The 25,105-nt window shown below is 43.1% G+C and overlaps 1 protein-coding gene across 1 annotated transcript in view; it reads right to left on the minus strand.

The window, feature by feature from the left end:
• Positions 1–15,250: 15,250 nt before the first annotated feature.
• The window catches only part of ARHGEF38 (Rho guanine nucleotide exchange factor 38), a 39,203-nt gene continuing 29,348 nt past the window's right edge, over positions 15,251–25,105 (minus strand). The window contains exons 10-13 of the mRNA XM_062636701.1: positions 21,046–21,366; positions 19,291–19,431; positions 17,875–18,073; positions 15,251–17,694 (exon numbers count right to left, since the gene is read on the minus strand). Of these exons, the coding sequence (XP_062492685.1) occupies positions 17,387–17,694; positions 17,875–18,073; positions 19,291–19,431; positions 21,046–21,366 (969 nt within the window). The 3' untranslated portion in view covers positions 15,251–17,386. The remainder of the gene's footprint in view (positions 17,695–17,874; positions 18,074–19,290; positions 19,432–21,045; positions 21,367–25,105) is intronic.

Below are 25,105 nucleotides of genomic sequence, written 5' to 3' on the forward strand. Positions count from 1 at the left end.
TCATTGCTGCTTCTCTTTCATCTTGTTTTCCAATACTTAAAATGCTTCAGCTGTTTAGAGTTGTCTGTATTGTGCAGAGTTACCGCAAATCACACAGTTCCCTAGGAAAAATTGTATTTTATTTTAAACAATTTCAATAATTAGCTGTTTAAATTGAGTATTTTAAGTGGCCTGGTTTGGTTTTTACAGTGAGAAACTTCATGTGTCACTTAGTTGCAGTTCTCTGAGGGAGGAGGATTAACAAGGGATTGTTAATCCTTTCTATTCCATCTTTCCACAGTTCTGGTGAACCCCAGTCCAGTCTGTTCTTGAGCACTTCCAAGGATGGGGCATGTGGATGAGTCTTTATAAGGACACTGCTATCCCACTCTCCCTTGTGACTGGCTGGGGACACTGGGGTGGCCAATGTCAAGAAACAGTGGGTGCAGTCCTGCAGCTGAAGCAGCCATGCTTCCTCTCTGAGAAATGCCACCCTGTGCCCGCAGCTTGCTTCTCCAACTCTTAGGTGTCCCACGCCCAGCTCATGCACCTTGAGTTTGTCTTGGGTGGGATGTGTCATATCTTTGCAGGGTTACGTATGCAGGAGGTGGGGGGGGAAGGCTCTCCAAGGAGACTGAACCTCCCATGCAGGAGGCAGAGATGGGGAGGGCTCTCTGGTCCTCATCAACCATTGCTGTCACTGAGATGTGCCCTCGCTCCCCTTCAAAACCCCAGCAGCGCCCTGAGCCAAAGGTTAATGTTCCCATAATCATTGTGCTCCCCCATTTCTGTGTTGCAACTCAAAGAGAGGAAATCATAGGACAAGTGCTGAAAAGTTTCCTTTTCTATGCAATTGTCTGTGAACTCTGGAAACACAGGATAAATCGGGGCTTTGTCTCCAAAGAGTTCTTGACCTGCTGCTACAACAGGACTGGCTGGTGCAGTACATGGGTAAGATGCTTCAGATTCGGGCTGCTCTGGGTTTAGGCTGCTCCAGAATCTAGAGTTCTCTGACAAGCTCTCCGAAGGAGATTCTATTATGACGTGTTATATTACATGTTCTGTCGGTGACGGGGTCACCAGAGGCCCCACATCCCACTCCCAGGCATGAAGTGAGGGATCATGGTAGCAAGACCTGTGCCAGGCCGCAGCCCTGCTGCTCTCACACTGCCTGACAGCCCCTGGCCAGGCCTGTTCCACCATGGGCCCACTCCTGCTGGTGCTGCTGTTGGCGATGGCTCCCTGCCTGAGGCAGCCCACGGTACCCTTCCCAGACCCCTGCTGCTGCCAATGGCATTGACTGGACTACATCTATGCTGCCCTGGCCTGCATGCCTCTGGCCACCCACCACTGGGCCTTTTCCATTTTGTGAGTACCACATACAGTCCAACTGAGCAGACCCCCTCCGTCTTCCCTGCCTTGGCTTTTCATTCCTGGTAGCCACTCCTGGGACACCAAAAGTGCTGTAGGATAGAGGGATTAAGAAAAAAAAATAACCATTTGGGTCACACACGTGGTTACCAGCCTCTCCCTGAGCCCTCAAACAAGAGGTGCTGTTCAGGCTTTTCTGGGTGACTTCAGCAAGCCGATTACTAATGGCACCAGGGGAAGGCAGGTTGCATCTCTGGCACATCCAGAGGCTTACATATCAGTGTGGTCCATGCAAATTCATCCTCAGCTGCTGAACTGTGCTTGCACAAAGTACCATTTCTGTTATCAGGGAGGAAAATCAAACCCTTAAACAACTGGTGGGATCAGTGCTAGGAAAAAAATGACTGAGATGAAGGCCACCTCCAGTCAGGAGTGCTATCGCAAGTTACGCACCACTGCAAGCTAGTATCAGACAGAAACACCACGTGAGATCAGAGCCGTGTAACGTATGTGCTGCCAGTGTAAAAGCAAATGAAAGTAAACATGACAGTACAAATGTCATTAACATTTTGTGCTCTCATTTTAACAGGGATTTATCTTTCTATAAAATCCAGTTGATTGAGGAACGTGCTTTTGAGACAGTTCCTTTTCTGAAGCTTATATGAGTTACAGCAGTTTCTTTCTAGTGTATTCAGTGAAGTCTGTTTGCATCTAGAACCCTTTTTGTGCTAGAAAATCTTCCTGGTTTTGAAACAATGACTAAGTTTCTCCTGCTAAGAGACCTACTGACCTAAAGAGATCAGTGCATGGCTGCATGACCCACAACAGGATGAGAGATCATAGCATGGTTACCTAAACACAGCCATTTCTTGAAGGCTTGCTGTACCCTGGAACAGATAAAACGGCAGTCTCCTCCCTGTTCTACCTTGGATTCGCATATTGCCTACAAAGCAATACTGCTTCGCTCCAGCTTCCCATAGGAAAGACCAAATTAATTTCTGTTATTTTTTCCCCAGAAACCTTGATGGAAATCCCATCACAGAGATCTGGAATGACACTTTCCAGGCATGGCATGCGATGCAGTTTTTACAGATGCTACAAGTATAACAAGGTCTAAAGGTATATCAGAGTTGGACTCCACAGTGACAGTAGGGAAGAGCAGATTTGCTCACTGGAAAGTACTGAATCCTACTACAGATGTCACCTGGTGTCTCCCAGCAGTCTGCAGGCTGAAAGCAGCTTTTTCCTGGCCTCTTTATCTTCTCCATTACTTCCTTGCACCAGCAGCAGGTTTCAACATCAGCAATGGGAGCCCAGAGGATGAGAAAGAAATGCTGCGGGGAGAAGAGGCAGGGTGAGGAGGACAATGGGGTGTGACCCAGCTTTCTATCCAGAAATATTTGCATTTAAAAGTAAAGGGTCTCAAAAACATCCACAGGAAGGAAACTTTCTTCTTTCAGTGTCTTGAGAAAATGTGACTTAATCCATAGTTGGTTCTATCAAGAAGCCCTTCCAGGCACAGTATCACTGTTTCCATCTGGACCTGAAGTGAGTGGGCAGCCAGTCTTCCCCACCAAGGGTTCATATCCATAAAGAAAAGGCTACAGTCTCCCTGCTCTCCTGAAAAGTGCAATGCTTCTCCCATCATACACTAAACAGGTGGCAGAATGAATTATGAATGACAATTCTTATAGGACTAGGCAAGAGCTTTGCCTGGCTGGATGCAGGAAAAGAGTAAAAGTTTATGGACAGTGGAAATGTAAGAAAATATGGAAAGTAAGACTCCAAAATAACACTGAAGTCCTAGTGCAGGGAAGCAAAGAGAGGGCATGAGCTGAGGACAGAAGGAAGAGACATTGTGTTTTCCAGAAGAAGCACTTCTGGACTTTCGCTTTTTTAGCAGGAGATTAATTTGGGCTTGATAAAGTTTTGTGAATCAGCCCTTCTGCATCTGATCCTGCCTCTAGCTTTCATCCCAGGCCCTTGCTCACATATGTAGCACTGAGCCAATTGTTTATCTTCAGGCTAAAATTTCCTGTGTTTGCTCTCCACATGGAAGGAAATTGTTTGGGGAGGTTTAGTATAAATTGTTCAGCCAAATTCACATCTGCCATGCACAAAAGTCAGCTGGATCCTTATCCACCATAAACCTCCTGACACCACTCACCCTGTAGAGAGGAGCTTGGAAAGGGGATTTCAGTGTAATTTCACTGTAATCAGATCCAACAGGCACAACTCCCCTTGGGCCTCCCTGATATTCAAAGGGTAGAAAGCGGGTGTGGCATTTTTGACAAGGTCCTGACAAAGCCCTGACAAAACACTAACAAAAGCCCACAAAAGCTTCCAGCAGACCAATTTTATTTAGTCTCAGTTTATTTGTTCCATAGAATCACAGAAGAGTTAGGGTTGGAAAGGACCTTCAGGTCATCTAGTTCCAAACCCCCCTGCCATGGGCAGGGACACCTCACACTAGACCACGTTGCACAAGGCTCTGTCCAAGCTGGCCTTGAACACTGCCAGGGATGGGGCATTCACCACTTCTCTGGGCAACCCATTCCAGTGCCTCACCACCCCCACAGTAAAGAACTTCTTCCTTATATCTAACCTGAACTTCCCCTGTTTTAGTTTAAACCCTTTACCTTTTGGCCTATCACTACAGCCCCTGAGGAAGAGCCCCTCTCCAGCACCTTTGTAAGCCCCCTTCAGTTACTGGAAGTCCACCACACAGCCTCTTCTATGACACTTAGCTTAGTGTACTCGGCAGGATGTCCATAGAGGAATTGTTATGGAGTACTGGTGGGCCCCTTCTCCCTTAAGTGTACAGTGAGTGTAGGAGTGGTTTGGCCCACAGGTGCTCCTGGAGAGACTGGGACAGAGCTGTGCTATGGAGGATATGGTAAAGAGAGCATGTGCGCCATCTTGGGCTTGTGCTTGGTGCCAGCACAGGACTATTTTGCAAGGAATGACCTGGAGAAGCAGTTGGAGATGGACTGTTTAAAAGAGGAATTGAAAAGAGAAAGTGAGCGGATGTGTTTATTGAAACAAGGAATTGAAATTATGCTGGCAACAGCAAAAAAAGACCCCAGTGTTGTCCAAATTCAGAACTGCAGGCACAGACCTGGAGGATTGGGAGGGGGAGACACGGGGAGATTCTGATGAGAGCAGTTCTGAAGAGGTGGAGGAGCTCAAGGAAAGGAATGTGAGAGCTCCTATTGCAACCAAAAAGGCACAGGTCCGCAGGCAGGAACCCCGAACAACGGTCCGTGCGGCTGCTGGTCGAGACCTGAGCTCAGGGAATTGCAAATGGTGCAAGCAGGGCAACAGGGCAGCGGCAGCTTCGTGGAGAGTCACCCTGACGGGGGGACAGTGGGTGTTGTGGAGAAAAAAGCGGGTTTGGGAGTCTGAGAGTGATTATGAGAGCAACACGGTGTACCGGTGGCCAGCCACCTCAGACACCTCCTTAAGGGATTACCAGACACCCTGGTAGTATTCATTCAGGCTCTTGTGGGGGAGAATTCAGCCACTGAGCAAGCCCGGCTCTTCTCACCCCCCATGCAGGTTTTGACTTGGGCAGAGATGTCACACAAAATGGTCACCCGCGGGCGCGAGACGGGCTGGGCTAATCCAGAGTGTGGCGTGGGCTGGTGCAGGGGAGTCCAACAAGGCCGGACACATACCCTGGCCCCACTCAGCTCGGCTGCTGCCATCCGCTGGGATCTCAAACCTTCCACAGACAGAGTGGGACGGAGTTAGTATTCAGAAAGACATTATCTTTGGTGAAGAGCATTCCTTCTAGGGCTAACCCCAGAGGCGCTTCATGTTCAACCCACCGATCACATCCAGAAACCGGTGGCATTGTCAGGAGGAGTGGTTTGCAGCCAGAAAGACACAAAGGCGACACCTCGCCCCCAGCGATGGCGCCTTTAACAGTTCACACCTTGGCAAGGGGACCTGAAGGGGTTAAAACCCTGGAAACCGCAGTTTGGGTCTCAGGCTGCCTGCTCGGCTTGGTGAACACCTGCCTATGGCCCCCTGATGAGGAGCCCTATGGGCATATCCCCGTGGGGACAAAGCGAGTGTCGTGGTTTAAACCCAGCCAGACAGCTTGTTCACTCACTTCCCCCCCTTCTTGCCCTCCCCCTACTCCCGGAGGGATGGAGAGGAGAATCGAAAAGAATGCAACTCCCACGGGTTGAGATAAGAACAGTTTAGTAGCTAAGGTATAACACAAATCACTGCTGCTACCACCAATAATAACAATGATAAAGGAAATAACAAGGGAAGAGAGTACAACACCTCAGCACCAGCCAACCAATAACTCGCCCCCCCCAGCCTGACCACGCACCAATCAATACCTCCTCCAACCCCACAGACTCCCAGCCCCTCCGGCTAACTCCCAGTTACCTCCTGGGCATGACGTGCTGTGGTATGGAATACCTCTTTGGTCAGTTTGGGTCAGGTGTCCTGTCTCTGCCTCCTCCCAGCCTCCCCTCCTCCCTTGGCCAAACCAAAACATCATTGTTATCAGCACTGTTCCCAGGCTAAAAGTCAAAACACAGCACTGCACCAGCTACCAAGAAGGAGAAAAATGACTGCTACTGCTGAACCCAGGACAGCAAGTAAGTTTGGAAATTCTTATTTATATGGGGCCCAGATTAGTGTTTTAAGTAAACAGCAAGGCGAGAGGTTGGGAATGAAACCAACAAGGAAAGCTATATAGTGGAGGTAACTGATGTAGTGGAAAAATTCCCCATAGCTCAAAACCAACTCTAGCTACCAGAGAGAAGAGGATGACAGCTGTGGAAGTGGCTCTTAGTCCTCACAAAGAGAATATATTAGGATTTGACATGCTAGCAGGCAAGCAATGGTGTTTACCCAATGGAAGGGTATGGAGTTTTGGGTGCAGACAGGCAGAAGCCACTAATGTGAGGCTTTTGCAGACTGTGTCTGCACTACCACAATCTATACAACCTGTGTCTCTCAATATCCACTGCAAACTGCTGCCAACCAGGGCATCTCTGAAGTAATCAGTCAGTTATCAGTCTATGCGTTCCCCTTATAACTATCCAGTCTGGTGACTGTGTAAGGCCAGAGGTGTTTAACATTTCATTACAAGAAACTGAATAGTAATACTCCATCACTGACTGCTGCTGTCCCAAGCATAACCTCTGTAGTGACAGCAGTACATGAGCACCCTAGATATTATGTTTTTATGGCTCCTTAAGGGGAGGAAGATAAACCTGAGTTTGCTTTCACTTGGGAGGGGATGCAATACACTTTTAACTGACTCCTGCAAGGGTTTAAACATTTCCCCACAATTACGCACAATGTTTTAGCCAAGTCCCTCCATACTGTAGAGGTGCCAGCAGGGGTCCACATATACCAATATATAGATTATATCCTAATTGGTGGAGACAATACAGAACAAGTGGGGCAAGAGGCTGGAGCCATCTGGACTCTTGTGAATAAAAATGGGCTAAATGTTCTGCCCTCCAAATGCCAAGGTCCCAGACAAGACATTAAATTCTTAGGGGCTTGGTGGCTAGCAAGAACTGTTGCAGTACCTGATGATACTGAGCATCAATAAGGGACAAACCCTGGGCAATAAGACAGAATTGAACAATTGCTAGGTTCTGTGACACCTGACAAACAGGAAAAGCTCACTGATCACAGAAATACTTTACAATGATTAGTGGAAATTCACTTCTACTTGTGTCTTGGCAGAGTTGCTCATGCTCCTGCTGACAACAGGCAGATTGGAAATGCTGTTAGAGTGCAGGGGCAGGGTCCCAGTTGCCAGCAGCTCTAGCTGCTGAAACAAGGGGTCTGCTTGGGAACAAACCTGCCTGCCACTAAATCAGAATAGCCCCAGTAAGCTTAGGGTTCACTGGTTATTTTTAAGAACCTCCCCAAATCCCCTGCTGAGAAACAGAATTCAACCTTTCCGATGACATGTTCCAGTCTTTTCAAAGGTAAGTTTTAAATCAAGGTGGGGTGTGTTTCTGTTTCAAATTGCGTTTTGTGACTAGTTCCATTTTCAAAGGTAAAATCAATGTTTTGATGCCAATGGCAAAGCCTACCTTCTACTTGAAACCTCTCTGAGAAATTAGGAGAACATAAGCACCCACTGGAAGTTTTCCAGAGATGTAGAAGAAATTGAAGCAAAACCATGGTGGCGTTTGTTATCTGTGTGTTACCCAAGTTGGACTTGGAGACTTGGATTGAGATGCTGGTTTTTTCTCCAGTAACCTTTTCTCTTTAGCAAGCTGACCAGTGATAATGGTTTGCTGCCTCTGCCAGAAGAAGCACACCACCAAAACAGCGAATGCTGTTGCAGTCGAAACTGCACCGCATCTGCCTAGCTTCCTCAGCAGGCTCTGAAAAAAAACTCCTGTAATGCACCATGTGTCAGAGGGGTTCTGGAATACACAGGCTCTGAAAATTGCCTGGGTCTCTCTGCCACCCTGCTCCCCATACAGAGGAGAGAGAGCAGTAACCCTGATATCCTTGGAAGGGCATTAGGGAACACAAAGCATTGTTATTCCCTCATTAGCTTGTGCAGTGTGAGCAATGCTCTGTCCTGCTCAGTCTTAACACAGGGTCAGTATCATCATTTTCAAAGCAGGGACAAGCTGGACTTACACAGATAGATGCAGTGAGGTTTCCAAGGTCCCCAGGTAACTAATTTTCAAACCAGATGTGGACAAGTAAACCTAATCTCATTGCAAGTCTAGGGAAAACAGGCTGCTAAGCAACCTATGGCTGGATACTCAAAGGTGTTTGCGTCCAATTTGATATTTTAACAGGAAAAAAGGCCTACATACCTTTGTAATCTGTCAATATTCTTGATCATGTCACCCTGCCTCTGGCCTTAAACTACCTCCAAAGCAGAATTGGAGAAAAGGTTGTGTTTGCAGCCTTGGTGTAGGACTCTTGAAGACTTACTCTGGCTCTGCAGACTCAGCATGTGCCCTTTGAATGCCAGGGCAGGAATTCTCTTGGGCTCTTTGCATCACTCTGGGTCAAATTTTCACTTCTAGGCCTGGGTGATGTGAGCTGCATCCATCAGCAGAGAAACAACTCTCTACTATCAGGGACTTGCTCTGCCTGCCAATTGCTATAGACGACAACCCAGAGGTGTTTTAATGTGAAATATCCTAGCTTTTCCTGACTGCGGGGAGAACGGCTAGTTGGGAAAACTGCCCAGGGACAAACGCTGTGTCTTTGGGTATGAGAAACTTCATGTGTCATCTTGTTGTAATTCCCTGAGGAAGGAAGAAAGAGCATTGCCAGAAGATAAATGGCCTCTAAAGTGTAAAAAGTGCAGAAGAAAGCTAGAAGTGTTTTCCAGCTTTCTTAAAGAGTCTTCATACTGTCTTGTTGAATATGGATGGAAAATAAGTGGTAGGCAGTATATATTTTAGTTAAAACCCAGTCCAATTGAACCACACTGTTTTGATGATGTGGGGGTTAGGGGGGAATAGAGGAAAACTAAGGAAATTGTCCTATATTTCAGTAAGTTAGCTTTCTTCCTGGCACACCTGGAACACAGAAGACTTTTTGATTACCTAGGTATTCCATGCTGTTTTGTTATCATGTTCACAACCTTGCATGTGTCAGAATAGTATTGTCTGCTAGCCTATTTTGGAAAATGAAGACTCTAGTCTCTTAACTTTTCTAACACAGCCTGTATGGTTATTGTCTGAAATTACTGCACTGAAATTACATACCAGGAAGGAGCAAAGGCAGAAATCTCTTTAGTAGTTAGTGACAGTGTTGGTCACTGTTCAACAGTTCAGATAGGTAAAAAACCCTTTTGCATTCCTGTCAGCTAGTTTCTAAGGGGAGGTAGTTGTTTGTTGACTTTTAAAAAATGTTTATTGCAGAGTTTTGAAATCAGATGGAAAACCTTTTCCAGCAATTTCTGCAGGAGACAGTAGATATATACAAGTGCATATCTTCATTCATGATACTTAAAGTAGCAAATGGATTCTGTGTAATCTAAAAGTTCAGTTACTTTCCCCTTCCCCTCAGTGTTTTCTGTTTTAAAGGGAACACTCTGCTCATGCACACTTCCCCAGATCTTCTGGAAAAACTCTGTATTTGAATTTACTAGCAAGTGTTTGTTGTGGAACTTCTTTGAACTGCATGTTGGCATTGTGTCTGTCAAGGTTTGTATATAGATGGGTTTAAGCCTAAGGAGAAGGGTTGGATTTACAGATGCAATTTGGACAGAAGGACCAGGACATGTTAGAGACATAAGTGTCTCAGTTCCAGGAGCAAATTAAGCAGATGCTGTGGGATTAGTGCAGGAGAGAAGCTGTGCCAAGGCAGACTTGCACCCAGAAGCAAGTATTGTATTCTACCAGCATCTTGGGTCCTCTGCTTAACTGCTAATAATACTACAAACCTGAAAGGGTGGTGGAAGAGAAATTTGTCTGATAGAGCCAATGCCAGCTGGCTCCAAGATGGACTTGCCACTTTCCAAGGCTGAGCCCATCTCTGGGATAAAGAGTTTCAGAACTGGGGAGTGGGAAAGAAAACTGCACTCCAGAACAACTACAGCTGGAGAGAGGAGTGAGAACATGTGAGAGGCACAGCTCTGCATACACCAAGGTCAGTGCAGAAGGAGTGGAGGAGGTGCTCCAGGTACTGGAGCAGAGATTCCCCTGCAGCCTGTGGTGCAATGATGGTGAGGCAGGCTCTGCCCCTGTGGCTCATGGAGGTCTATGGTGGAGCAGATATCCATGTGCAGCCTGGGGAGGACCCCACACCAGAGCAGAGGGATGCCCAAAGGAGGCTGTGACACTGTGGGATGCCTGCACTGGAGCAGGGCTCTGGCAGGACCTGTGGCCCTATGGAGAGGAGCCCAGCTGGAGTAGGTTTGCTGCAGACCTGTGACCTGCACTGGAGCAGGTTCTTCCTGAAGGACTGCACCCCATGGAAGGGACCCACAATGGGACAGTTCATGAAGAACTGCAGTCCATGGGAAGGACCCATGTAGGAGAAGTTGGTGGAGGATGTCTCCTGTGGGAGGGACCCCACACTGGAGCAGGGAGAGAGTATGAAGAGTCCTCCCCTGAGGAGGAAGGAGCGGCAGGGACAACATGTGATTAACTGACCACAACACCCATTCCCTGTTCAGGAGTGAAGTGGAGCCTAGGAAGAAGAGAGGGGTGGGGGGAAGGTATTTTTAAGATTTGGATTTATTTCTCATTATCCTGTTCTGATTTGTTTGGTAATAAATTAATTTCCCCAAGCCAAGTCTGTTTTGCTCATGATGGTAACTGGTGAGTGATCTCTCCCTGTCCTTATCTTGACCCACAAGCTTTCCCTCTTATTTTCTCCCCTCCCTGTCCAGCTGAGGAAGGGGAGCGGTAGGGTGGCTTTGGTAGGCACCGGGCATCCAGCCAAGGTCAACCCATACAGATATTTGTAGGCAGGTAAAAGCTGCATCTTAGCCATCCTGTATTTTAAGTACGTATAAAGCTGGTACATGCAGCTATTTTCCATACCTCTTTTCCCTTCTCCACAATTAAGATTTAGGCTAAGGTTCTTTAAACATCCAAAGGAATATTTTCATTTATTCAGGATTGCTTTATCTACCTGGGGACTTTGTATGCTTTTTCAACTATTATTTCCTGTGGAGGAAAAAAAGAAAGGCTTTGTCTTTGTAGTGACTGCAGCTTCCAGGGTGATTTAAAAATAACAGCAGGAAGAGGAGGAATCCAGAACTTCTATTGCTTTTCGATCAGCCCATCCTTCTTCCTCTCTAGCAGAAAAGGTTTTTAATGGTGGTATAGTAGGAAAAGACACTGAAGCAGTTTCATTAGCAAACAGAACACATATTTTCTTCCTAAATGTTAATCAGAAGAATGTTGCCTGCACTATGAATCAAGAGTGTGAGAGTAGATTTTTTAATGGCTAGAGTGCTCCTATGTAAAGTGTACACTCCAGCAGTAAAACGTGCTCCCACAGGACGGGTGAGGGTACTATCTGTGTCTTTCTTGCCTCTGCATATAGTTTCACTTGTAGGAGTGCAGGGGCTTAATATGAACTGTGCAGGTTACTTTAGGTACATGCATGAAGTGAACAAGGGCAGAAAAAATTGATCTTTGTTTTGCAAGTTGTGGCAGCTAGTGCTGAGACCTCATTCAAGTGTATTCTGACATTTCTACATCTATAACACTGTAAGTTATCTCTTATTCACTTAGAATAAAATAACTTTATGCTATAACTTTTATGTGTGTCTGTCTTGTCCCTTTAATAAGGCCAAGTCTAGCTGGTCTTGCTGATATGACTGTATTAGCAAAATCTGCAATAGAGCTGCAATTTTCTCAGCAAAAAACTCTTCCACCGTTAACTTTCACAGCTTTGTAAATGAAATATGAAGTCTCCTTCTGTTGGTATAAAAATGTCAGTTAGGATTGTGGTTCTTTGAAGTATTGTATCATGAAGGATTTGTATCACAGACCTGGTCTTTTAAATCAAGTGTTTAGCTTGAATATGTAAGATGGGCACCACTGAAAACCAGAGTAGATTGAAGAGAACAGTTGCTTTTTTGCTTTGAAGTTATAGTTAGGATGGAATTAACAACTATATTTTCAGGAAAGAAGTCTGTTCTACAGGATCGTTTGAATTCGCACATCAGATTGAGGAATCTATTGTAGGGCAGAAAGAAGGAAAGCCCTTCTGCATTTTGAGGAGCATACCTTGTATTTAGCAAAAAAAACTGGAAAATAGTCCTGCGATTTTCCTATCCCCAAATCAAATTGCTCTGTGATTTACTATAAAAATAGCTATGTGAGTTTCCTTATCCATTTTATAAATTAGTATGGTAATACTTAAACTTCCACTTAAATATGTTTTTTCATTGATGCTCAAATTCCAACACACTTAGTAGTGTGAAATGATAGTTCACTCTGGTTCTGTGAGTCCTGCTTCTGGTTGGACTACGGGATGCTGGTGATGCCTGAATCTAAGAGGAAAGATCTAACTTTGTGCTATTTTAGTAACACCAGCTTTTATCTGTTACAACTCATCAAGATCTCTGGCTGGACACACAGTAAATAATGGTCACGACCTCAGGAGCAGCTAGAAAAGAACAGAACAGACCTAAACTGACATTTGGAAACTTGAAGCATATTTTGAAACTTGCTCAGTATTTTGATAGTGTTTGACAAGTTCTAATGAACTGATAGATAAACTGGGATGTGTACTAGAATGCAACTTTTTACCTGAGGAAACTGTCTATTTCCTCTGCTAATTTTGCAGTGATGCTTTTTATAGTTTACAAGAGAAGGCAGATCTTGGATAGCATATAAAGCAATTTGCTTCTGGAAAAGGTCTTGTTTAGAAAAAAAAAAAAGGAAGACAACTTTATAAAAATAGATTTTTATTATTATAATAAAAGAATATTTTTTTTCCCCCACTATTTTTGGACAAACAATATTGCCAGAGGAATTATCAGTAGTAGATCTACAGACACAAGAATTATGATGGCTGTGTTTCCTATTGCTGGTGTTAGGTCTGCTTCATTTATTCACATTTTTACAAGCTATCTTAAAATGACAGCAAAAGTGTGCTTCAGTGTCTGAAAGACATAATTTCTCAGCGAAGCTTCCTAAAATCGAGGAATAATTCTTCAATCTGTTTTTGCTTTGAAAAAGTGAATCCTTACTTAAAGTTCACAAGCACCATCCAAGCAGAGGGAAGATAGTGAAGCACGCAGGTGGCAGAGGTCAGAGCCAGAGACACTGCTGCTCATCAGCTTGGACATTTTCTGGATTCTAGGTTATCAATGGCAACACTTAAAAATATTCCCTGAATGGAGAAGCACTTCAGTTTGAGTGGACCCGATCTTGGAAGTACTTGTACATTCTTCTTGTCACAACAATTCCAATAAGTAAAACACACATTTGAATAAATGCAAGATTGGTCCATTACACTGCAGACTGTCCCTGCTTCAATCAAAATAAATTAGATTTGTCATTAATCACAATCAGAAAACTTGTGGAATACTGTAACATTCACTACATTAAAGAAACAGCTGCAAAACCACTGCATATTCTTAGGAATTTCTGGAACCTGTAACATAGCTTCATTTCTTATATTTGAAGCAGTAACTTAATAAAAATGTGTCTGAGCAAGTCTAACATGAATTTCTGCAAATCTCTTTAATACAGGGAGGCTTTAGATTCAAAGAGCATCTCTTACTTTTTTGCAACTGATGTTTGCATTCGTCTGTTTTAAACAAAAATAAAAGTTTGCAACATATCTGTAGTATCAAACAATAACAGCTAAAGCTTTGAATTTCTGAAATGAAGTAAATCAATCCACCTGGGAATGCAATAAAGTACTTTTTCTGGATCCCAACTTTTGAGGCTATAATAAAGTCATATTAATTATACCACAATATAAAAATCATTATGGGTCCTAACCATACACTGGGGTTTCATATGGCCTACTGGGAGTTCCCAAGTCCCACGAAAGTTCAATGAAATTTAGGTGGCCAGCTCCAGTTTATTTAATCCTTCATTCCTTCATACTTCAGGATACCTTTTGGAGAGCAGCATTTGAGTATGCTTTGAGACACCTTCACAGAGCCTGATTTTTCATAAGGAATATACTTAGCACTCAAAATCAGAGCTCTCCCTATGACTCAAACAGAGTTCTCAGAGCTTAGGGCTTCATGAATCTTTTTTTTCAATTCTTACCCTTAATTAATTTCACAGTATGAAATACAAAACATCATCATTGTGCTTACATGATGGCATTAAGCCTATTAAGTACAATTCAGTCATTTCTAAAACTGTTTCAACTATTGCAAAGTATAGATCATCTCCAAATAAAATATTCTAAATTGTAAGACATACTGAAGTTTCTTGTGTGCATCTTCCCTGTAATCTTAAAATACAAAAGCCAAAATAGTGCAAGCTTGGGAGGAGAGAGTCTTTCAGTTCACTCTTCCAACCTGATGCTCCCTTTCCAATGTTTTATTTTCTTCATCTAAATAAAGGAAAAGCTCTCCTTAAGAAAAAGATACACCATTAATAAGAGGAATTAGAACCTTTTTGTTTGCTATGGAAATAGCAAGATTTAAGTGCATTAAGAGATGTACAATTAGGCAAAACAATGTGTTACCTATTGTCACTGCTCATTGGATGGCAATAGTTCAGAGTTTCACAAACCAGTTTCTGGATGTCCATCTCAGAGAACGCAAAAGGTTTCTCTATCATATGATTTAATCCAGCACAAATTTCAGGTTTTCATCTCTGTGATCCACTGCACTCACCTTCTGAGCAAGGCTGAGAACTTTCTTTACATTCTTTGGAAAATAGTATGAAAATTTGGGGCACTAAATAAAATGAAACTGGGTTCATTAATGTAACAAAAGCTATTATTTGCATTGACTGCTCTAGCTTTTGTCATTCTTTCTTTGCTGACACGTTATTTCCCATCATGTCTAAGTAAAGTTTTTGAATCGTTTCATCCTCATGCCCCACACTTCAACTACAGGAAGTAGAAATTTACACAAAGGTTTTAGAACAATTTAGAACAACACCCTTGATCCCCAAACACACACCCCTCTTCCTCCTTAATTTTAGAAGTCAGTAATAAGCAATTATGCAGCAGTACAGAAAATACCTGACAGGAGTTTACCTTCAATCACACTGTCTGCTGCAGGCATAGTCACTTTTTTTGTTTCCTTTTTGCAATGCTTAGCACAAGAAGGTCCTCACTTATCACAAGAGGACCTAGGCGCTGCTGTACTGAAATAAACTGTGATGAACACTCAGTTATTGATGGTAACAACACTGAGATGTTGTTCTATGACTAATTGTTGTTATACCACTATTCAATCTAATTCAAGTGTAGAGCACCAGCCTGACCCAGTTGGTGAACCTAATGAACTTGACATTCAGATTCTTCCTTGGGATTTTTTGTTTTCTATGCTCATTGAGGATGCAATGTGAACTATATTAATTTGTTAAAACAGCCTTGACCATTTTGAAGATACTTTAGCAAAATACAGGGCTTTTGATTCTGAATTCTGTAAACAGTGAATCAGCTCATGGACACATTCTTCACTGTTCAATCTAATGTCAGACACTTTGGGAAGAATGATTTCCTTATTTTTCTGGCAGAGAACTTTCGATGAATCTTAAGTCTTAGCTTATTTACTAGACATTATGATCCCTGTAGCTGACCTAAGGAATCAGATAGGCAGTATATATTCATTGAAAGGCACTGCTTGACTTTACTTTTTTTATCTTAATAAATTTCCCAAGTCCGATAACACGTTTCAATTCACTACTTGCTATAAAGCACTTAGTGTAGAGACATACGTGGAATTTCAAACCTGAGGCACTTCCATATTGTTGAAACTGCTTCCTACCATATGAAGTAGTTGTGTAATTCTTTTAAAAATTATAAATTTTGTTTCACAGTACCTGTTTCTTGTGCCCTCTCTTTCCCTGCCCCCATTCCCATATTTAACTAAATATACTTTCTGCCCTGGGACCAGCCACTGGTACACCGCATTTCATACATTTTAAGTTGAAATGTTTCATACAAAAATAAAACCCATTTTCTTTTCCAACTCCAATAATTTCCACTGAGAAAAAAGTTCATTACAAAAGTGGCTGAGGATAAAAACAGACAATCAAAAAGCATGAAATCTAAGAAGTGTCTGCGTTCATTGATATAGTGGTTCAGGAACAATTAAGGCAGAACTACAGCATCCCTGAAGTCTGAATTTGTCCTTTTCCAAGGTTAATTCTCTTCATCTTGACTATTATTTGCTAAATATCATGGAAGAAAAACATAATTTTACCTGTAATTTGTACTTGCAGGTTTACTCTTGATGTAGGATGCTTTGACAAAAGAGAAAATTATGGGGTAATAGAAAAGCAACTTCTTTGGGATGTTAATCAGAATCAGTCTTCCTGTGAAGTGTTTCCTCCCTCAGGTCTTGACAAGGTGATGGCTTTTAGAGGATGGAGGTTCTCAATATCACCTGTGTGCTGTACCAGATACTATGGCTTCTGTCAATCATTTGTGAGTTTGTCTTGCTTGCTGCAAACCATGATAGATGATTATTCTGTCTACTTCAGGGAAACTGGCTCAATGGGCCTTTCTGTTCCTAAGCATATGTCATCTTCCCAAGATAATTGGATGGTACATACCCTTTTTGACCTTTTGCTTCTGCTAGCCACCATTCTTTATTGCCACTCAGGTCAGAAAACTGAAGTATCCTAACCTTCTGGTACTCTTGAAGACTGAGTTCCTGATCATTTCTTGCTTGAAATGCATAAACAGCATAGAAGGTCTGAAAAACAAAATCCACAAAAAACAATATCTGAATTCAGAAATGTAGCCACATCTTACTTTGTCATTGTGTATTAGTATGAATTCTGTATGCAGAAAATGCGTAATAATGTATACAAACCAGTACGGAACTATGTGGTCTGCAGTTGCTAGACACGCTACAATGAACAGGGCCAAAATCAAAAGTAAAATTGAAGGATCTGGGGAATTCTGCATGGGGAGGAACAAATCAAGCTCTGAGACCTCGTCACAATACTACACTAGTAAGCTTGTCAGCTCACACCAGGTGTCTATTTCTGTCACACCAAGCAGCCTTGGAACTGGATGGAGAAATTTCCACCAAGGTTTTGTCAGGGCGAACCGCCTTTCCTAAAGCTCCTGTACTCAAATGTGGCACCCGTCTATAACTTCTGTGCCTTGCTGATCAGCATTTCCACAGCTTCCTTATCAATAGTAAGTGAAAAAAATCCCCCCAGCTGAGCTGTTTTGCAGGTACCTGCTCCATAGGAGAACCTTGACCTGTTGGACATGAGGTGGGGTGTGTATTCTGTAAGCAAGGACTGCGATTCACAGTTTAACTGATTATCTTTTCCTACCCTGTAGCTATTTAAGAAAGGCAAAGAACAGAGGATAATTAATTCCCATGTCATACTAACAGATTACTGCCAGTTTTTCTGGTGTAAAGGAAAACATTTAAATTATAATTCTAGATTTGAAATAGGAACAAGAAGACAGGCACAGTGTGTGCCATACATACATGATCATCCGTATCCTGAAAAGCATCGGTCCCTGTGCCATTAATTGTGGGATTTTTGCAGAATTGAAGAGATGAGGTGCTGTCACTCTTCTTGTGCCCTGGACTTCTTGTGCTGCTGTCAGTAGAGGGCCGTGAAGAGACAAAGAGGCTGATATTATCAAAATCATCACCATCAAAGCTGGTTTCTGCCATGTCCTTCTGCATTTTGGCTGGATTGTAAGGCCTCAGGAAGGAGGAATACACATACCCTTTAAGAACTAGATACCAGAATGAAAAGAGAGAAAATAAGCGAACAGCAAGACACTGCTAAAAGCATTTCAAAACCAACCATTTATGCAGCTGTCAGTATGACAGAGGCAAACAGATGGGGCCAGAATGAAAACAAATCAATATCCCAAAGGGAAGCTGTTATTGGGATGTTTGTGCAAAGAACTTACTTCCTGTGTCAACAAGCCATCTGCTCATACTTCCGAAGGGGTCCTTTTGCTCCACAACAGCCACCAGTTCTCCTTCATGTAAATCAATATCAAATTCCTGTGTGGCATTGCACTTGCGCTTAGCTTGGTATAGCACTTCTGTGCTGTATGTAGACAGCAGCTTGGACCTGTGGTCTTCTGTTTGACGTGGGGATTCGAGCTTAAAATCAAAGAAAGTTATTCACTGGAAACAATGCTGAGGCCATTTCTAGCGCAATACAGGTGCATAAAACCCAGTGTATGTTGCATGCAGCGACTGACCCTACATTTTTAAATACAAATCGAGTTACTTACACAGCTATAGGTAGCCAAGTCTCCTTTGCATATGTAGCAATGACCTGTGGAACTGCTATATTAATAGGTGAGCAATAAGGGGCAGATTTTAAAGAAACATAGGAATTGCACTAATTAAAGACCTCTTAGTCTGCCCTGCGCTCTCAAAGAGCTGGTGCTCTGTATGTGAAGTGTCACTTGCTTCGTTGTTTTCCTGTAGCAATGATCTTGTAATATATATAAAACATACCTATCAAATATCTATGTAATATCACCAAAAAAAGCATAATGCAAAAATCAGCTGAGGTGTGCTAAGGTCACATAACAACTTGCATGGTAAGGCATGAGACAATAAAATCAGTAGTACTCAAACAGTCTGCTTTTTGTGTGAAATTACCTCGCTAAATAAGGGCAAGGTGCTATTAACTGCTGGTACCATATTCACTCAGGTTTTGGTTAGAGGGTAGGGAAGGAAGTGCTGCACATTAATGTGAACTTAATGCACCATAGGAGCAAAAGCACCTGTGCCTTGCTGATGATAAAAGGAATTCTACAGCTTCCTCAGCTCCTCCCAAAAACTTGAACTGCACTTGAGTTTTTATTTTACTGCAAACTAGACTCCTAAAAGCTCTGGAAGTGTCTGGTAAGATTGGGAACCAGGGGGACACAGATTTCCTACTGAATTTCTGAACCTTCTGCTATGGGGGTGTATGTGGGTGCATATGTGTGTAAACACCACTACACATAGCCAGAGCTGAGGATGAGGAAAAAAATGTTCTGAATTAGAAGACTAAGATGCACTGTAAGAGTATTTAATAAAAGAAATAATCAAAGTTTACACATAGAACGTTAGATTTAACATGTGCTTGAAGACCTAAGGGTAATCGGAGATAATTTCAAGTGGGTTTTCAAGGTAGTAACATGAAAACAGAGTGAAAGATCTTCAGAAGTTACTGGTCAATGGAACAGCTTCATTGCAACAAGCTGATTCAGAGTCCCAGTAAAATCATCAAGCCCAGACCTCTAGGTGGCATAAAGATGGATTTGTTTCAAAAGTGACCAAAAGGGGATGCATCATGCACAGTTTGGATGTATGGTACTCACTGGAGAAGGGACAACTTTCTTTTTTTCCAAGCTCAATTTTCTCTCAATAAAAGTGGCACTGCTGTTTTCTTTTACAAAATTCAGCTTGTGAACCTCTTCCATCAATTGATTCTGCACTTCACAGATGCTTGTGGAAGACAGCTGCAAACACAAAGGTGGGTTAGATCTCACAAACAAAATGGTAAGGAGATTTGAGAGAGCAGATCTGGTTTAAGGGGCTGAACCCTAGGAGCCAGGATATCTGACAAGTTACTTCTATTTTCTGCAGAGACTATGGCATGCTAGGTCCAAGATGGAAAATAAAAAAAGTCATTATTGGATTTAAAAGACATACTAATTTAAGTTAAATCATTAAAAAAATAATCTAAACAGCGATGAAAATGAACAGCCTTGCTCTTATGCTACCGAGCCACCTGCTTTCAGATGCAAATGTGCATCTCAGCAGCTCTCAGGAGTGGCCAATATGCTGTAAGGCTTGGAGTAGCTTACATCACAGCTGTGTGTTTGTGCAACTGGAAGCTGTCACCAGGTTAAAAATTGTGTGGAAAGCTGAAGCTCTGTCTGTGGCACTGTGTAAGTGCTTTTGGCCTGTGCTAACCATAAATGTATTTGCTGATGTAAACAGAAAAAAAGAAAAATAAGGTAATTTTGTAGGCAGAGCCTCATAGAAAACAATGCTCAATACAACAGCTTTCAAAACATTAAATAGTCAAATTACAGGGATGCAATTTCTTCATGCAGGAAAAACTTTCATTTTCCCATTAAACACTGCAGCTCTGTTTTGATCATGACCTTGCTTGCTTAATTTTTCAGCTGCTCCTGGCTGTAATGTGCTGTTCAAGGCTGATGGAAAGGAATACTCCAGAATTGCCTCACTACAATGTGTTTCCTATATAGAGTCTTGCCCTGGTTCAGGTGAGTGGATCTGGATGTGCAGAAGGCATTGTTGCAGTTGCATTTCTCCAGGGGTTCAAGTCTTTTAGGCAAAAGTACAACAAAACTGACTGTATGACTTTCACAGAAATTAACAATAATTTCTCAATGTTATTCTTCAGGAAATGATCATGATGATCTTAAAGATCTTTTCCAACTTAGTTGATTCTATGATTCTCTGAGAATGCCCAGAAAGAGTAGTGTGGGCTGGAAACAACTACTGCCCTTCTGTGTAGCTCACACAGGCATCTTTAATACCTTTGGCTACTAAGTGAAATGATTTGAACTTTTTAAAAATGTCAGCATAGACAAAGCTATTCCTTACTGCCTAGAGATTTCTGCAGTATATTGGGTTTAAAAGCAACTTGCTTTTCATAGAAATTATTTAATCAGATCTGCAAACTTTTTGGCTTTTGCAGTCATCTGTGACTCTGAAGGTCTAGCAGCACCAGGAGTGTGCAGGTACTTTCTTAGGATTTCTCTTCCTGTGTTTTCTGGGCTACTCAGGGTAGGTGCTAAGAATCAATGACTAAACTGCTAGCCTCTGCCCCCGTTTTTGCCTTACTGTAATGTTCTTGTCAATACTATCGCTGTAACAGCTGCAACAGCTGCATTTGGATCATTCTCATTCAAAAGTCCAGGCCTGACAAGCTCAGAACTTAACCTCTACTGAGCTTGCAAGGGGAAAAAAAACAAACCTATATTCAGCAGAACAAACAAAATCAGTGTAGTTTGCAGGCATGTGTCCTTAATAACTCTAGCTAAATCATACAGAAAGAAAAGAGACGAAGTCAGAGCTACACCTGTTTCTAAGGTACTTACTGGAACAGGCACCACCACAGCAGAATTTGATTGAAGTGCTGCAGACATAATATTCCTGAGGAGGGTGATGAAGCAATGCAGGCAGTTCAGCAGAATTTTTTTGGCTGCTCTGTTAAATACCTGAAGTTCTTCCACTAGCTGTGCATTTAGAGCCTCATAGTCTTTCTTTGCCAGGTCCAGCTCTTCTCCTGTTGACCTCTGAAGGTAGCTGTTATAGTCCAACAACTTGTCATAGCGCTTTTGGATGAGCTTCTGTGGGCCTGAAAACAAGGCTCGCAGTGTTGAGAGAGGAGTCAAAACAAGCTTGTCCAGCTGAGCCATCTGGAAAAGTAAAAAAACACACCTACTTATTACTTCATTTATACACTCCTTCAAGCCCAGTAAAGGTTAAGCCTGATGGTAGCCTATCAAGCAACCTGTTAATTACTCTTCACAAAGCATTGCTGTTAGAGGCAGCTTCAAGCATCATCTATCATGACTTGGAATCTTCTTTATAACACTGCAAAGGAGAGGTAACAGTTTCGTAGCTTAAAATGTCTAGTAATAGTAGTGGTCCCTTGGAGTATGCAGCCTGTGGTGTGGCCCTCATTGTGTTCCCACTGAGGAAAAACTGGGCAAGTATAAGTGAAGTGGTGAGATAAAAGTGGGATTTCCCTAACTGGAAGGCCCATGCCAGTATACAGTCTAGAGGCAATGGAGTCTTGTTAAATGGCAGTCATGTAGCAGCTTTTTATTTTTCCCCCTTTTTTTTTTTTTCCTGGAGACAGCTGTAACTCAATTCCTGTTTAAGCAAACACAAACAATCAGTTGATTTGATTAAATTATGTTATGCTTGTTGGTTTTATCTCTGGTAATCAACAAAATTAGACACCTGGTAAAAAAAAAAGAAGTCTCAGACTTTTCCATTAGTCTCTAATTGTCTCAAGGGATTAATATTGCATGAAATAAAATTTATTTTTGTAAGTCACTTGTTCAAATACAGCACAGGCTTGTAGTGAGTAAAACTCATCATCATATTAAAGCTCTTCCACATTCTATGTGAATTAAGCTGTTGGGTTGAATGTGAGCATAAAAGAGCATCTGTCCCTCTACCCTCCATAACACAGCACAGAGGACAGATCCATTTTGGCACCACAATTGCTCTCCCAAGGCCAAGATGATGCATACTGTAGAGATAGTCCCTTTATTTCCACCTGAAAAACTGGACTGTGTTTAGCAAATTTTTGATTGATGCATTAAGAAAACTGTTTTTCCACACTGCTGATTTCTGGAAGAGAAGAAGCTATTGTGGATTTCTGTCCTAAACTTTTCACTAAAATATAATGGGAGAGGAAGGTATTCATTATTGACAAATGCACAAAGGGAAAAAAGAATAATAACCTAAGCTCACTGCTGAGATCTCCATTGATAATAGCCTTTCAGGAGAACATGTGAAGAACACTGGGTTATTCAGTGAGAACATCTACTCATTGCGCAATGTCAGGACAAAACTTCTTTTAAAAAAACCCTTATACATGGGATAGAGAATCTTTGTGATCTTGTAAACCTAAGACACAGAAATAAATAGATAACAAGTAGAAATTAACATGGTTAATAGCATATGGAATTGCCTCTGCTTTTCTTTGATGTTTCTGAATATGGGGGCATCGTCCATACTGGACTCACTCACCACTGCAATGATAGAGGGGTATTATTCTGCACTTTATGAACTCATTCATTGTAAAGACATTGAAAATATCTTTCTGATTGTTGTGATTATTTTTTGAGATTCTTTTCAAATGTGAAAACTTCAAAGGAAAGGAAATACATCTTACTTCCCTGTCATTATCTGGGAGGATGTGGCCTGTCAAAGATCCTTCAGTTTCTTGGCAGACTCTGTTTCCAGTATTTTGGAAAGGACTGGATGGCTACTTTTTACTCTGAAAAGAACTAGGAAAGGGTAAGGAAACCTTCATCTCTGAATTTTTCCAGCTTGAGCAGCTGTCCCATATTGAAGAGACATTTTAGGGGACTTCAGCCACCCTGATATCTGTTGGAGGGACGGTACGGCCCAGCACAGGCAATCCAGGAGGTTCCTCGATTGTGTGGAAGACAACTTCCTTCTGCAAGTAATAGAGGAGCCGACAAGGAGAGGTGCCATGCTTGACCTCGTGCTCACCAACAGGGAAGGGCTGATTGGAAATGTGACTCTCCAGGGCAGCCTTGTATGCAGTGATCATGAGATGCTCGAATTTGAGATCCTCAGGACAGTGAGAGGAGCGTGCAGCAAGCTCACTGCCCTGGACTTCAAAAGAGCAGACTTTGGCCTCTTCAGGAACCTGCTTAGAAAGGTTCCATGGGATACAGCCCTAGAGGGCAGAGGGACCCAAGACTGTTGGTTGATATTCAAGGATCACCTGCTACAAGCTCAGGAGGGTTGCGTCCCGAGTAGAAGGAAGTGCAGCAGGAGGGCCAGGAGACCTCCTTGGATGGATAAGGAGCTCCTGAGGAAAATTCAAATGAAAAAAAGAGGCTTATAAAAAGTAGAAGCAAGGACAGGAGGCCTGGGAAGAGTACAGGGATGTTGTCCGGGAAGCTAGGGACCAGGTTAGGAAAGCTAAGGCCCAGTTAGAATTAAACTTGTCTAGGGATGTGAAAGATAACAGGAAGGGATTCTACGGGTACATAGCAAATAAAAGACAGAATAGGGACAATGTGGGCCCTCTCTGAAAGCTATTGAGAGAACTGGCTACACAGGATTTGGAGAAGGCTGAGGTTCTTAATGATTTCTTTGCCTCAGTCTTCACTGACCACATCACACGAGTCCTGGAAGGCAGACTCAGGGACTGTGAGAATGAAGACCTTGGGCCCACTGTAGGAGAGGATCTGATTCGAGACCATCTTAAGAACCTGAATGTGCACAAGTCCATGGGACCTAATGAAATCCATCTGCAGGTCCTGAACGAGCTGGCGAATGAAGCTGCTAAGCAATGGGCATCATATTTGAAAATTCATGGCAGTCAGGTGTAGTTCCCCACAACTGAAAAAAGGGAAATATAACCCCCATTTTCAAGAAGGGGAAAATGGATGACCCGGGGAATTACAGAGCAGTCAGTCTCAACTCTGTGCCTGGCAAAATCTTGGAGCAGATTCTCCTGGAAGGCTGACAAGGACAGTGGGATTGAGTGCGCCCTCAGCAAGTTTGCCAATGTCACCAAGCTGTGTGGTTCGGTTGATACGCTGGAGGGAAGGAATGCCATCCAGAGGGACCTCGACACGCTTGTGAGGTGGGCTGATGCCAACCTCATGAAGTTTAACCATGCCAAGTGCAAGGTCCTACACCTGGGTCGGAGCAGCCCCAGGCACAGCTACAGGTTGGGCAGAGAAGAGATTCAGAGCAGCCCTGCAGAGAAGGACTTGGGGGTGTTGGTTGATGAGAAATTGAACATGAGCCGTCTTCAGTGTGCGCTCACAGCCCAGAAAGCCAACCATATCCTGGGCTGCATCAAAAGGAGCATGACCAGCAGGTCGAAGGAGGTGATCCTGCCCCTCTACTCTGCTCTCTACTCTTGTGAGACCTCACCTGGAGTATTGTGTGCAGTTCTGGTGTCCTCAACATAAAAAGGACATGGAACTGTTGGAACAAGTCCAGAGAAGGGCCACGAGGATGATCAGGGGACTGGAGCAGCTCCCGTATGAAGACAGGCTGAGGAAGTTGGGGCTGTTCAGCCTGGAGAAGAGAAGGCTGCGTGGAGACCTCATAGCAGCCTTCCAGTATCTGAAGGGGGCTTATAAGGGTGCTGGGGAGGGACTCTTTATTAGGGACTGTAGTGATAGGACAAGGGGTAACGGGTTAAAACTTAAACAGGGGAAGTTTAGATTGGATATAAGGAAGAAGTTCTTTCCTGTAAGGGTGGTGAGGCACTGGAATGGGTTGCCCAGGGAAGTCGTGAATGCTCCATCCCTGGCGGTGTTCAAGACCAGGTTGGACAGAGCCTTGGGTGACATGGTTTAGTGGGAGGTGTCCCTGTCCATGGCAGGGGTGTTGGAACTTGATGATCTTAAGGTTCTTTCCAGCCCT

Source organism: Pezoporus occidentalis, unplaced genomic scaffold (genome assembly GCF_034315485.1).
Source record: "Pezoporus occidentalis ecotype Australia unplaced genomic scaffold, CSIRO_AGI_Poc_V1 ctg49, whole genome shotgun sequence".
Lineage (NCBI taxonomy): Eukaryota > Metazoa > Chordata > Aves > Psittaciformes > Psittacidae > Pezoporus > Pezoporus occidentalis.